The 14,611-nt window shown below is 45.9% G+C and overlaps 1 protein-coding gene across 2 annotated transcripts in view; it reads right to left on the bottom strand.

Moving 5' to 3' along the window:
* CPS1 (carbamoyl-phosphate synthase 1) overlaps nt 1-14,611 on the bottom strand; it is a 189,317-nt gene that overhangs the window by 52,950 nt on the left and 121,756 nt on the right. For both annotated transcript variants that reach the window (XM_033947173.1, XM_033947172.1), the window contains exons 26-28: nt 13,798-13,992; nt 11,861-11,928; nt 10,689-10,764 (exon numbers count right to left, since the gene is read on the bottom strand). In XM_033947173.1, coding sequence (XP_033803064.1) covers nt 10,689-10,764; nt 11,861-11,928; nt 13,798-13,992 — 339 coding nt within the window. The remainder of the gene's footprint in view (nt 1-10,688; nt 10,765-11,860; nt 11,929-13,797; nt 13,993-14,611) is intronic.

A 14,611-nucleotide genomic window follows, 5' to 3' on the forward strand; every position in this document is an offset into this window, starting at 1 on the left:
GTGTGATATACAGACCACCCAGACAACAGGAAAACAAAGATATGGAATTAATCGAGGACATAGAGAACATCACACTACGCGGTGACACAGTAATGCTAGGAGACTTCAACATGCCAGACGCAGATTGGAACACACTCTCAGCGACTACAAGTAGCAGTAAAAGAATATTAACCTCCATAAAAGGCGCACGTCTCAAGCAAATGGTACTGGAACCCACCAGGGACAAGGCGACTCTAGACCTGGTACTCACCAACGGAGATAGCGTCTCGGACGTCTCAGTAGGCGATACACTGGCCTCCAGCGACCATAATATGGTATGGCTCAACCTTAAGAAAGGCTTCTCTAAGTCAAGCACAGCAACTAGGGTTCTCAACTTTAAAGGCACAGACTTCAACCGCATGAGAGATTTTGTCCATCAGGAGCTATATAAACAAACAAAATCTGAAAATTTAGAGGATATGTGGATGTCTCTAAAGTCCATCCTACATGAAGCAACAAACCGATACATAAGAACAGTAAGTAAATGCAGGAGAACCAAAAGACCCCAATGGTTCACTAAAGAAATTTCAGACCTAGTTAAAAAGAAAAAAGAGGCATTCATCGCCTACAAACATTTAGGAAACCAGGGGGCGAAAGAAGACTATCTAGACGGAGCTAAAGCCGTTAAAAAGAAAGTCAGAGAGGCCAAACTCCGAATGGAGGAAAAACTGGCACGGAATATCAAGAAAGGGGATAAATCTTTCTTTAGCTATATTAGTGACAGGAAAAGAAACAAAGATGGTATAGAACGGCTGAAGAAATCGGATGGTAATTTTGCAGAATCAGACTCTGCCAAAGCAGAACTACTGAACGAATACTTCTGTTCAGTCTTCACCTGCGAATCACCGGGAGCTGGTCCGCAGCTTCAGACGGGAGATACCCAGAAAGACCCGTTTCAAGATTTCGAGTTTACGCCCAGTAACGTCTACAACGAACTATCGAAACTCAAAGTAAACAAAGCCATGGGACCGGACAACCTGCACCCCAGGGTGCTCAGGGAGCTATGTGGAGTCCTGGCCGAACCATTATCTGAGCTTTTCAATCTCTCCCTACGCTCAGGAAGAGTCCCCTTGGACTGGAAAACTGCCAACGTAATCTCACTTCACAAAAAGGGCTGCAGGACAGAGACGGCAAACTACAGACCGGTGAGTCTCACGTCTATAGTGTGTAAACTCATGGAAACACTCATCAAACGTAACCTTGACATAATCCTGGACGAAGAAAACTTACGAGACCCCCACCAGCACGGGTTCACCCAGGGTAGATCCTGCCAATCTAATCTGATTAGCTTTTTCGACTGGGTTACTAGACAACTGGATGCAGGAGAGTCACTGGACGTGGTATATTTGGACTTCAGTAAAGCATTTGATAGCGTCCCACACAGAAGGCTATTGAACAAATTGAAATCGATAGGATTAGGAAGCACTCTAACTGCATGGGTTGGAGATTGGCTAAACGATAGACTTCAGAGGGTGGTGGTGAATGGTACCCCATCCAAGGCGTCAAGAGTGACCAGTGGGGTGCCGCAGGGCTCGGTTCTGGGCCCAATTCTATTCAATTTATTCATAAGAGATATGACACAAGGACTTAAAGGAAAGGTAGCACTATTCGCTGACGACGCCAAACTTTGCAACATAATAGGCAAAAGCTTATTACCTGATAATATGACACATGATCTACGACTGCTGGAAAGATGGTCAACTACTTGGCAGCTAAGCTTCAATGCTAAAAAATGCAAGGTGATGCACCTGGGAAAGAAAAATCCGCACAAAAATTATGTACTGAATGGTGAGACCTTAGTTGAGACCAAGGCAGAACGCGATCTAGGGGTGATTATTAGTGAGGACATGAAGGCTGCCAATCAAGTGGAGAAGGCTTCCTCCAGGGCAAGACAGATGATAGGTTGTATCCGTAGAGGATTTGTCAGCAGGAGACCTGAAGTCATGATGCCGCTGTACAGATCCATGGTGAGGCCTCACTTGGAGTACTGTGTTCAGTTCTGGAGACCACACTACCGTAAGGACATACTGAGGATCGAGTCAGTCCAGCGAATGGCGACCAGGATGGTCCTGGGGCTCAAGGATCTCACGTATGAAGAAAGACTAAAAAAAATTGTGGCTGTACTCACTTGAAGAAAGAAGAGAACGGGGAGACATGATTGAAACGTACAAATACATCACGGGACGTATCGAGTCAGAAGATAAAATCTTCTGTCTCATGGGACCCTCAACAACCAGAGGGCATCCGCTGAAAATCAGAGGAGGGAAATTTCATAGCGACTCCAGGAAGTACTTTTTCACCGAGAGAGTGGTGGAGAGTTGGAATGGACTCCCACTGCAGGTGATTGAGGCCAGCAGCGTGACTGATTTTAAGAAGAAATGGGATACTCATGTGGGATCTCTAAGGGAATGAACTCTGGGGGGAGGCTAATTGCAATGGGCAGACTTGGTGGGCTATAGCCCTTTTCTGCCGTCATTTTCTATGTTTCTATGTTTCTATATTTAACTGAGATTATAAAGGTTCCAGAGGTCTCATATCCACCTCTCTCTAAAATTTATTATTTGCCCGAGAAGAAAAAGAAACAGAGTCCCAACCAGCAGATTTTGGCCCTCTTTTACTAAGGTGTGCTACACCTTTTTGCGCGCATTTAGCGTGTGCTAAATCAATGCGTGCATTAACCACTAATGCGTCCTTAGGATAACATGCACGCATTAGCGTTTAGCGTGTGTTTAGCAAGCACTAATATTTACCGCACGCTAAAAAACATAGCACACCTTAGTAAAAGAGGGGGCTTTGTCTGCAGATAGCTTGGACTTAACAAATTTCCTACAGAAATCAGATACTGAGGCACATGTTCCAGCTACTCTTTTGATACAATTTGCCAGAAGTTGTGGTAAGAGCGGATAGCGTAGCTGGTTTAAGAAAGGTTTGGTCAATTTCCTGAAGGAAAAGTCCATAGTTTATTATTGAGAAAGTCATGAGGGAAGCCACTGCTTGCCCTGGATTGGTAGCTTGGAATATTGCTACTCCTTGGGTTTTGGCCAGGTACTAGCCACCTGGATTGGCCACCGTGAGAACAGGCTACTGGGCCTTATGGACCATTGGTCTGACCCAGTAAGGCTATTCTTATGTTCTTAACCTCGCACAGATGCCCCATTATTCTATAATTATATACATAACGTTGAGGAATGCCCCTGATCTGCCCATAACCTTTCCATTTCTACACCCCTTTTTGGCGCTGCCTGTAAATTTTAGGCGCAGATCCCATGCGCATGTGTAAGAGTCGCTCTCACAGCCATTAATCAGATGGGAGAGTCGGGGATTATGACGAACCTCCACATTAATAGCTCTTTTTTAATCGGCCCAAAAATCAGATCGGAGCAGACCCAGACGGTCTTACCGATCCTCTTAGTGCATCTAGGCCCCAGTTGATTATCTGAACAAATTCTGTGCAAAATCTTGAAAACTACACAAGCTGTTTTAAATTCAGTCCAGGCTTGTGCTGGCAACCAATGTAGTTGAATCAATAATGATGTCACTCTGTTGTAACTCTGCATTTCAAAAATTAATTTAGCTATCGTATTCTGTAATAGCAGGAGTTTCCAAAACAGTTTAGAGGAAACATTCAAATGAAGAGAATTACAATGGTCGACCTGCAAAAGAATAATAATGAGAACTAATAACCTGAAGTGAGCTGCCTGTTGATCTAAACTGTCTCAATCTATAAAAATGTCTTCCAAACTAAATTATTCCCTTGGGCTTCAGTTCAAAAGACAACTGAGAGTCATGTAATACGTATACTCAAAACTTTAGCTGATTTTCCTTTTTGTAATAGACTCCCCCAAATTTCATATAATGTTTGATGGGGCATATTTGATATATAACTAAACCAAAGCATTTTAGTTTTTAATTTAAGTTTTAGAAGATGACCTTGTGCCTAAAAGTCAACCAATTCAATAGCTTGTTTTGCATTATGTAAAACATTGAAGAGAACCTCAAGAAAAGGGATAAGAACAAAAAGTATCATATGCATATGGAAAACTACAGATATTCTTTTTATCCATGAAAACTCCCAATAACTTATATATTACTTTTCACTTGCAGTTTTAACTCATGCATTTTGGCTTGCAGTTTCTCAACCAAACCAAACAAAACAAGGCAGAACTCACCCGGAGTTCTTTCTTCCTCTGCCACCATCCACCCGTGGTCTAGATTTTCTCTCTTTTAACTCTTCTAGAATCCTGGTAGCTAAATTCTTCTTTACCTTTCTTCAATTCCCTTTATGAAGAAAATCCCATTCCACAGCTACCTATGATTTTGTTTTCCCTTATTGGTTGCAGCACCTTGTATCTCCAGTCTATTCTTCCTCAAACCCACTTGCTTCACCCCCTTAAATAATGAGGCACCCCTATTTGACAAGCAGTCTTCACCCCCATACTCTTACAGACCCCTCCTCCAGAATCCCTTTGCCTCTTGGATGTTGTAGTTTCTCTAGCTTTTTAATTATTGCTTTCACTCTCATTATAGTATGAAATGCTGCGCATGAAGTCATTGCAAGACTTGATTCCCCACATGACAGGCTGGTAATAAAGTCACAGTTCTACTCCCTATCTTATGAAATTTTGTAGAGTTATAACTTGAGACCATATTCAAAGCACTTTGAATCAAAGACTACCAGAATAAACAAATAAGATATGTTTTCTACATGTTAACAGAATGGAAACCATTTGGAATTTTAAGTGGCATTTTAGTGTAGACCACAATGATTTTTTTAAGAAAACAGTCCTATCACCCTGGAGAACACAACATTCATTAAACCCCTTTTTTTCTGCCAACATTTATAATGGTGAACAATGCCAGTTCTGTAACATGAAATCTTGCACAGGTCAAGAAATGCATACGAACAGAAGGCAGCATACAGCCCTGCCCTATACCCTTTCATCTCTCCATAACCCTGTCAGTAAGTTTTAATGTTCTAGAGCAGTGTCTCTCAAACTGTGTACCACAGCACAGTGGTGTGCTCCGAAGAGATTCCAGATGTGCCACGAGAGATTCCAGAATTTTACTTTATTTTTAAAAATTATTTTCATAAATATACACTAGAATAGAGGACATGTACATCATGTACGTAACAGCCTGTCAATGTTATGAGCATCTGTGTGCATAAGGATACAACCGCCCAGACAAGCATCATTCTTTGACGTGCTTGGTCCTTGAAAACTAATGCCAAGTAATTTTATTTTTAATGCAGTAGATATCTTAACTTGAGCAACAAAGAAATCAAGACTTTGTTACCGTTTGGATCTTCTTACCATTGTGAACTTGGGTTTTCAACTCTGACGGAAATTAAATCGAAAAAAAGAGAATGACTGCAGATGGTGGATGATGAAATGCATGTTTGCTTGTCGACTATCGAGCCACGTTTTTAGTTAATTTGCACTCAAAAACAAGCTCATCCATTACATTGATTAGCAATTCTATCTACTTTAGTTTCACCATTGTTACAATTACCCATACATAGCTTAAAGAACTTTAAATACATAACTCTCAAATTTAATTTTTTTGTTGGTTTTGCAATTTTATAGTTTCAATTATAATGTACTGTAAAAAACACTTGCTCCATTTAGGGTTCCTTTTACTACAGTGAGCTATGCTTTTTAGCGCACGCTAAATATTAGTGTGTGCTAACCACGCGCTAAACGCTAACATGTGCATGTTAGTGCATGGCGCATTAGCGATTAACGTGTGCATAGATTTAGCATGCACTAAACGCACGCTAAAACACGTGGAGGGGCATAATCGAAAAGGAATGTCTAAGTCCGTTTACGTCCAAGTCGCAAGTCGTACAAAGTAAAAAACAGCCTAAGAAACATTTCCAAAAAATACATCCAAATTATTTTCCGTTTCGAAAATCGTCTAACTATACATCCTGCCAATCTGATCGTCCAAGCTGCCAAATCGTCCATCTTTATACCACATTTTCGTCCAATGTTTCGTCCAAGGCAAAAACACCTAGAAACAGACCTTTTGAATGTGGGAGGGTCTACAAAGTGATGGACTGGACAACCAGACATGGCACCTAAATAGTGGGGTACCTTACAGGGTACTGCTGTGAACTTCAGAAAAAGGGTGCCATGTCTTCATCTCACTACATCTCCCTTATAGATAATGGTGAGGTCCCCAAACCACCTCCTAAATCCCCTAGACTCACCTATCTACCACCCCAATAGCCTTTATAGCTGCAGAAGCCACTTATAGAGCAGTACAAAAAGGTTTTGGGGTTTTTTAGGGGAGTGCACATGTTTAACCAGCAATGCAGTGATTACAGTGGCTTATGAGCATGGGTCCTCCTCTCCACGGGTTCCCAACCCACCCACAAGACGACTTAAGCCGCCTCTGAGCAGGTCAACTAGGCTTTCCTATGCCAGGCTGCCAGGTGATGATGGTCTGGAGGCTGAATTTTAAAGGTGTGATTACGATTTTTATGGGGTTGGGGGGGTCAGTGATCACTGGGGTAGTGTGTGGGGGTCTGTAGTTTCTGTCTGCAGTGCTTATCAGATGACTTTAGGTGGGTTTTTGTGACTTAGACCATGTTTTAAATGGTCTAAATCACAACATCCAAGTTCCATCTATGCTGTGCTGTATAACTTTCGATTATACATGCAGTACGACTAAGTCTAAGCCTGCCCACATCCCGCCCAAATCCCGCCCTCGACACTCCTCCTGAAACGCCCCATTTAGCTATGGTTGTTCAGCGGCACTGTGAAGGCCTAGGGGGTTAGTGTGCCGCAAAAAATGTTTGCTCTATTTAGTGTGCCGGAGCTAAAAATGTTTGAGAGACACTGTTCTAGAGGAATAAATCTGGGTAAATGGGAAGTTAAAAATACACCATATAATGTTCAACTTCTCTACTCAGGCTGTCCACAAGAAAAACAATTGTGACTGTGATTTATCCCCCCTGAAGTGGGTACAGTTAACTGAAAGACTATTGTATCTGTAGCCACAAGGGATTTCAAAAATGGGAATGGGAAGAGAGAAAAGGAGCATAATAATAAAACAAATTATAAACAATGTATACCGTATTTTCACGCAAATAACGCGCACCCGTATAAAACGCGCACACGGGTATAGCGCGCAGAAATCACGATGATATGTACAAAAACTTTGGTATACCGCGCTCACGGGTATACCGCGCATGCTGCCCGACGCTCCTTTCGCCCGCCCTGACTTTCCGACTCTCCGTTCACCCCCCCTGACTTCCGTGCACTGTCCCCCCTTGAAGGTCTGTCCCCATCCTGAAAGCCTGATGCCCCCCCCCCCCCCGACGTCCGATACATCCCTCCCCCCGAAGGACCGCCGACTCCCCAACAATATCGGGCCAGGAGGGAGCCCAAATCCTCCTGGCCACGGCGACCCCCTAACCCCACCCCGCACTACATTACGGGCAGGAGGGATCCCAGGCCCTCCTGCCCTCGACGCAAACCCCCCTCCCCCCAACGACTGCCCCCCCCCAAGAACCTCCGACCGCCCCCCCAGCCGACCCGCGACCCCCCCTGGCGACCCCCACGACCCCCCCACCCCCCTTCCCCGTACCTTTGGTAGTTGGGCCAGAAGGGAGCCCAAACCCTCCTGGCCACGGCGACCCCCTAACCCCACCCCGCACTACATTACGGGCAGGAGGGATCCCAGGCCCTCCTGCCCTCGACGCAAACCCCCCCCCCCCCCAACGACCGCCCCCCCCCAAGAACCTCCGACCGCTCCCCCAGCCGACCCGCGACCCCCCTGGCGACCCCCACGACCCCCCAACCCCCCTTCCCCGTACCTTTGGTAGTTGGCCGGACAGACGGGAGCCAAACCCGCCTGTCCGGCAGGCAGCCAACGAAGGAATGAGGCCGGATTGGCCCATCCATCCTAAAGCTCCGCCTACTGGTGGGGCCTAAGGCGCGTGGGCCAATCAGAATAGGCCCTGGAGCCTTAGGTCCCACCTGGGGGCGCGGCCTGAGGCACATGGGCCCAACCCGACCATGTGCCTCAGGCCGCGCCCCCAGGTGGGACCTAAGGCTCCAAGGCCTATTCTGATTGGCCCCCGCGCCTTAGGCCCCACCAGTAGGCGGAGCTTTAGGATGGCTGGGCCAATCCGGCCTCATTCCTTCGTTGGCTGCCTGCCGGACAGGCGGGTTTGGCTCCCGTCTGTCCGGCCAACTACCAAAGGTACGGGGAAGGGGGGTGGGGGGGTCGTGGGGGTCGCCAGGGGGATCGCGGGTCGGCTGGGGGGCGGTCGGAGGTTCTTGGGGGGGGCGGTCATTGGGGGGGAGGGGGGTTTGCGTCGAGGGCAGGAGGGCCTGGGATCCCTCCTGCCCGTAATGTAGTGCGGGGGGGGGTTAGGGGGTCGCCGTGGCCAGGAGGGTTTGGGCTCCCTTCTGGCCCGATATTGTCGGGAAGTCGGCGGTCCTTCGGGGTGGGGGTGCGAGTGGTCCTGCCGGGGGGGGGGGATGTATCGGACGTCGGGGAGTCGGCCGGGCAAGAGGGCTTGGGCTCCCTCTTGCTCCGATCGTGGATGCGGGTGCGGGTGGGAGCGCGTGCGAGCGGTCGTTCGGGGTGGGGGTGCGAGTGGTCCTGCCGGGGGGGGGGATGTATCGGACGTTGGGGAGTCGGCCGGGCAAGAGGGCTTGGGCTCCCTCTTGCTCCGATCGTGGATGCGGGTGCGGGTGGGAGCGCGTGCGAGCGGTCGTTCGGGGTGGGGGTGCGAGCGGTCCTGCTGGGGGGGGTGAATCGGGCGTCGGGCGGGGTGGGAACTATGTTTTAAAACTTTTGTATACCGCGCTCACGCATATAACGCGCGAGGGGTATGCGCGGTAGGTAAAAACGCGTATAACGCGCGCGTTATATGCGTGAAAATACGGTAATACAAATGAAAATAAAACTAAATAAAAAACCAAGGAATGTGCACAGGCAAAAATAACCACTTTGGGTTTGTTTTCAGATTATTTGGAGTTTTCTCTGATTTTAAAATATTTGAGATTCATTTCAGATGTTCACTTTAATAGAAAATATTTAGTACTCAGAACTTTTGAACATACAGTTGTACACATATTATTTTATAGGTTAGATCTATTAAATTGGTTTGTGCACAAAGATATTTTTAAGGCATGCTAATAAATGTACCGTATTTTCATGCATATAACGCGCGCGTTATACGTGTTTTTACAAACCGTGCATAACCTTGCGCGGTATACGCGTGAGCGCATTGTACAAAAATTTTTTTACATAGTTCCCCCCCCGACGTCCGATTCACCCCCCGCAGGACCGCTCGCACCCCCACCCCGAAGGACCGCTCGCACACACCCGCATCCCCACCCCGAAGGACCGCTCGCACACACTCCCACCCGCACCCGCACCCCCACCCTGAAGGACTGCTCGCACCCCCACAGCCTCCCGACCCTCCCCCCCCCATCATGTAGAAGCTCCTACCGGTGTCCTGCTGCTTCCTCTTGGCGGTCCCGACACCCGACACGATCGGGACAAGAGGGAGCTCAAGCCCTCTTGCCCCAGCCAACCGCAGCACCCCCGACACGATCGGGGCAAGAGGGAGCTCAAGCCCTCTTGCCCCCCCCGACTCCCCAACACGATCGGGGCAAAAGGGAGCCCAAGCCCTCTTGCCCCCCCCGACTCCCCAACTCCCCGACAATATCGGGCCAGGAGGGAGCCCAAGTCCTCCTGGCCCTGGCGACCCCCCCCCCCGCTAGTTGTTTGGGCCAGGAGGGAGCCCAAACCCTCCTGGCCAGGGCGACCCCCTACCCCCACCCCGCACTACATTACGGGCAGGAGGGATCCCAGGCCCTCCTGCCCTCGACGCAAACCCCCCTCCCCCCAACGACCGCCCCCCCAAGAACCTCCGACCGCCCCCCCAGCCGACCCGCGACCCCCCTGGCCGACCCCCACAACACCCCCACCCCCCTTCCCCGTACCTTTGTGTAGTTGGCCGGACAGACGGGAGTCAAACTCGCCTGTCCGGCAGGCAGCCAACGATGGAATGAGGCCGGATTGGCCCATCCATCCCAAAGCTCCGCCTACTGGTGGGGCCTAAGGTGCCTGGGCCAATCAGAATAGCTTGAGCTCCCTCTTGCCCCGATCATGTCGGGGAGTCGGGACCGCCAAGAGGAAGCAGCAGGACTCCGGTAGGAGCTTCTACATGATGGGGGGGGGTCGGGAGGCTGTGGGGCTGCGAGCGGTCCTTCAGGGTGGGGGTGCGGGTGTGGATGGGAGTGCGTGCGAGCGGTCCTTCGGGGTGGGGGTGCGAGCGGTCCTGTGGGGGGGTGAATCGGACATCGGGGGGGAGCATCAGGCTTTCAGGGTGGGGACAGGACTTCAAGGGGGAGAGGAGAGTCGGGGTGGGAAAAGGAGAGTCGGGGTGGCCAGAGGAGAGTCGGGGCGGGCGAAAGGAGAGTCGGGCGGCGACAGGAGAGTCGGGCAGCATGCGCGGTATACAGGTGTGCGCGGTATATAAAAATTTCTGTACATAAATTTGTGTTTTTCGTGCGCTATACCCGTGTGCGCATTTTACACGGGTGCGCGTTATCTACGTGAAAATACGGTACATCCCTAAAAGCAAAGATGCTCAAACATACGCTTAAAACATTATGGAGTACCTGCGAGACTCTAGTGGCATCTTCCAGGAAAGTTTTCAGCTCTTCCTCACCATGTACCACATTCATTGCAGACCCACTGGAAGAGGGAAAACAAATCAATGTATTTGGAAGTTTAAGACACAAAGTAAAATCTCTTTTATATCTAACCCCTGTTTTACTAAGGTGCACTAAGCGTTTTAGTGCGCGTTAACCGCTAAAGCATCCATAGCTTTATCAGCTGCTTCTGATACTCTGAATCATGCAAATAACTATTTTTCAATGCTTTTATTCATTTTTAACTGGAAGGTTGCACAAGATGTATGGGATGACACAAGACTGTCTTGTCCTCCATGAAAATTTAAAAACGCCATCTTGGAAGCCCAGTTAAAATATTTTTAAAAACAAAATTTTAAAAACAGAAGCAAGAGCAAGCATCTACCAGCTTGGCTAAACAATGCTGTGAAAGAGGTTATTAAAGCCAACAAGGCATCCTTTAAAAATGCAAAACAAGTTCTGTTAAGGAAAATTGAAAGCAGTGCAACCAAAGGCAGATTAGATGTGAAATATTAATAAGGCAGAACAATAGAAATTTGAAGAGATTTACCAAAGAGGCAAAAAACGAATAATTCAAATTTTTAAGAACATCAAAAGCATAAAGTCTACAAAGCAGTCATTTGACTCACGCATTTAATGGACTAAACCTATGACTAGATCAAACTTGGGCAAATCTGGAGCCATCTGGCAACCTAAGATTTACTTCCTTGTCCTGCTCAAGTATAGAATGGAATAGTAAATATGAAATAGATCCAAAGCAAAGTTCAACAAAGTGTTTTTTCATTCAACAATTAAACTGTATAAGTTGCTCCTGAAAGGTGTTAAAGTCTGTGAAATAAACTGTTTAAAAACAACACAGAGAAATCTCAAGAGGGCAGCTATAAGAATAGCTATTCTCCAAGGATGGACTTGGAGATAGCAAAATCTTACTTCTGGGAACTAATAGAAAACAATGAATGGATCTCCCATTGAAGATGGTTGAGCAGTCCTTCCATGTGACCTGTATTAGCCACTGTTAGAGACAGAATGCTGATCCCCATGGATCATTAGTCTGACCTAGTAGAGCATTTCTACATTCTTAAATTAGAAATTCTATTAGCAGCCCAGCCCAGGTCACACAATTAAGCTTCATATTTTACCTCAAGACATAGGAAGGTCTCAGCAAGCAAGGATATCCTACAGACTTGGTAAACTCAAGAGCATCCTCCTAGTTAGGTAAAAAAAACAAACATTTTTACATTCTACATTATTCCTATATGCCTCTTCTACAAAATTACCCAATAGAGATATACTGTAGAGTCAGAGAGAGCTTAACATCAGGAGAGAGTAATTCAACAAGTCCATATACAGTACTGTGATTGCCAAGTAAGTCCAGCTGAGCGTTCACAAGTGAAAGTCAACAAAATAAAAAATACAAAGTGACATCTTATTGAATTAATTTCAAACATTTCTTGACAAGCTTTTGGGAGCCATCTCCCTTTCATCCGCTAAAATTCTCTGCCCAGTATTCAAAACAATTTAGCCTACTGCTGACCAATTAAATTGCTTAGTCTGGGCTAGTCACTAATATTCAGTGGCACTTAATTAGCGTCAAACACAAGCAAACTATCTTGGAGGCATTCTGGGGGGTGAAATCAGTACTTGACTACTTTTAAACTAGACACTTTAGACTAGGCACATACCACTGTGTGCTAGGCGCCTACCAAAGTAGGCACCTAAGTTTTAATTAACCTCAATTATGAGGTGTTAATTGCCAATTATCAGTGTCAATTTTGCCTATTAAAGCGCCTATAACAGCTAGGTGTGCCGATGTAGGTGCCTAACATTAGGTGGACTTTATAGAGTTTGGGGATAACTGAATAATGTTAACATAGGAGCCTTTAATGCCCCCTAAATAGGAAGTGGTAGGTGTCTCTGTGTTATTTTCAGTTGCCATGTGCTAATGACAACATTAGCATTCAACCTGAAAATTAAAAAAAATTGAAAAAGTCCTTTTTAGGGACACACTGAAAATGGGCTTAGCATGTGGGGCAGTATTGTATTAGAATATTCTAAACCCATTTCATAGCTTATTTTAGTAAAAGGGTCACTAAAGGTCTGATTCTGGAAATGGCGCCTGCTATGGTAGGCACCTACTTGTCAATCATTGGTAGGTGCTGCGACAAGAATCGTGTCTATTTTTTGGACAGATGCCTTAAATGTTTCAAATTTATCAATTTTCATTTAAAAAAATTTATACCGCTCAATCAGACTTCTGAGCGGTATACAATAAAAATACAGTTTTCAACAAAAGTAAGGTTTGCATTTGACAATTAAAAATCTACGTGGCATACTTAGACAAAGACGAACGGGAACAAATGGAAAAAGTGGTAGGAACTACAATATTTTGAGAAAAGAGAACAATTAAGGAAAAATCGACAGGGAAGGGAAGGATGATGCCTTCTACTGTCAGCATGTGTTTAGCCCTTATAAGGGCAATTAGGTATCGAATGCATCTTGGAACAGAATTGTTTTCAGCTTTGTTTAAAAATGAAGCGTTGTACAGGACTACATTTAAGGCATCTAACTTGTGCCTTTGGAAGCACCTAGGCATGTCTACGGACGCCTAATGCCACTTCTGGCATAAGCCTTGCCTACACCAGCCTTAGACACCTGTAGGCATGCCTAGGCACTTCTGTAGGCATCATTCACCACATTGATTTTTTTTTTAACATGCATCCCGATTGGTCCATTAGATGGCAGTAGAATGCCTACCGCCGCCCACGCTTGGGACACTGGTTTGAGAATCAGGCCCTAAGTGTACACAGGTAGTTCTAAGAACATAAAATGCAATCCTAAATATCTTGATTCAGATTTTGACTCACTAGATTTAGGTGATTTTTTCAGTGTTTCCCTAAAGATAATTGAATAAAATTAACCTGGATTTGTTCAGCAGTTCTTTGAAAACTGATCTTGGTATGGTAGTGAGTTCGAGTCTGAATTATTTTTCCTACTGTTTTGTTTGTTTTATGACTGTCCAGTTGGTTTACATTCAAACTTTTCCCATCTGTTTTTGACCTTTTCTTATACTTCATACCAGTGAATTAACAGCTTTCCAAGGGGCCTGCGCCACATTCAGCTCATCCAGAACAGCTGAGAAAATGGAACGATCTTCTGCCCGGTCAATCTGCAGAGGATTGGTGCCCATGATCTTCACACCATTCTTGTACAGAGGCACTGCCAAGTTATTTGGAATCTGTCCACCAACAGAAATGATGCAACCATCGCATTGCTAAAGGGAAAGAAAAAATATTTCAGGAAAGGAGGGAAATCAGGCTAGAAAATCAGCTAGACTGGTATGACGTGAGAGCCTATTGTGAATAATCCATGAAAAGCTGTTCCATTCCTTGGAAGCCTAGAAACAGATTAAAAGTCCAAAAAGTTGGAAAAGAGAAAATACATACTGTACCTGTATGGAATATGTAAATTATTGTGGTTGTATCACATAAAGGTGATATATCAAGAATCTCATAAACAAACAAACATAAATTAACCACCAAAGCCAATCCCAACTCAGTAAGAAATTTAGCAGTACAACATGTATATTCTAAAAACGCTGAGTTATTTGCTTGGTCACTATATCCCAAATTCTTTAAAGGACACTAAGAATTAGGCACTCAGGGCTAAATGCACTAAAAATTGTCTCACTAGACCGATTCATTGAGCAAATTTAAAACGGTGACTGATGTACGACAGACTCCATGCAAATTAGTTTTGTAGAAGTCGAACGTAATCCCAACTCTCCAGTAACTGAAAAACTGGCATTCACATAGCAGGGGCTTAAGGTATCCAGGCCATTCAGGCCTATTGGCAAGAGGGAGTGGGCATCCCTCTTGCCGACTTCTACAATG

The sequence above is a fragment of the Geotrypetes seraphini genome, chromosome 5 (assembly GCF_902459505.1).
Source record: "Geotrypetes seraphini chromosome 5, aGeoSer1.1, whole genome shotgun sequence".
Classification (NCBI taxonomy): domain Eukaryota; kingdom Metazoa; phylum Chordata; class Amphibia; order Gymnophiona; family Dermophiidae; genus Geotrypetes; species Geotrypetes seraphini.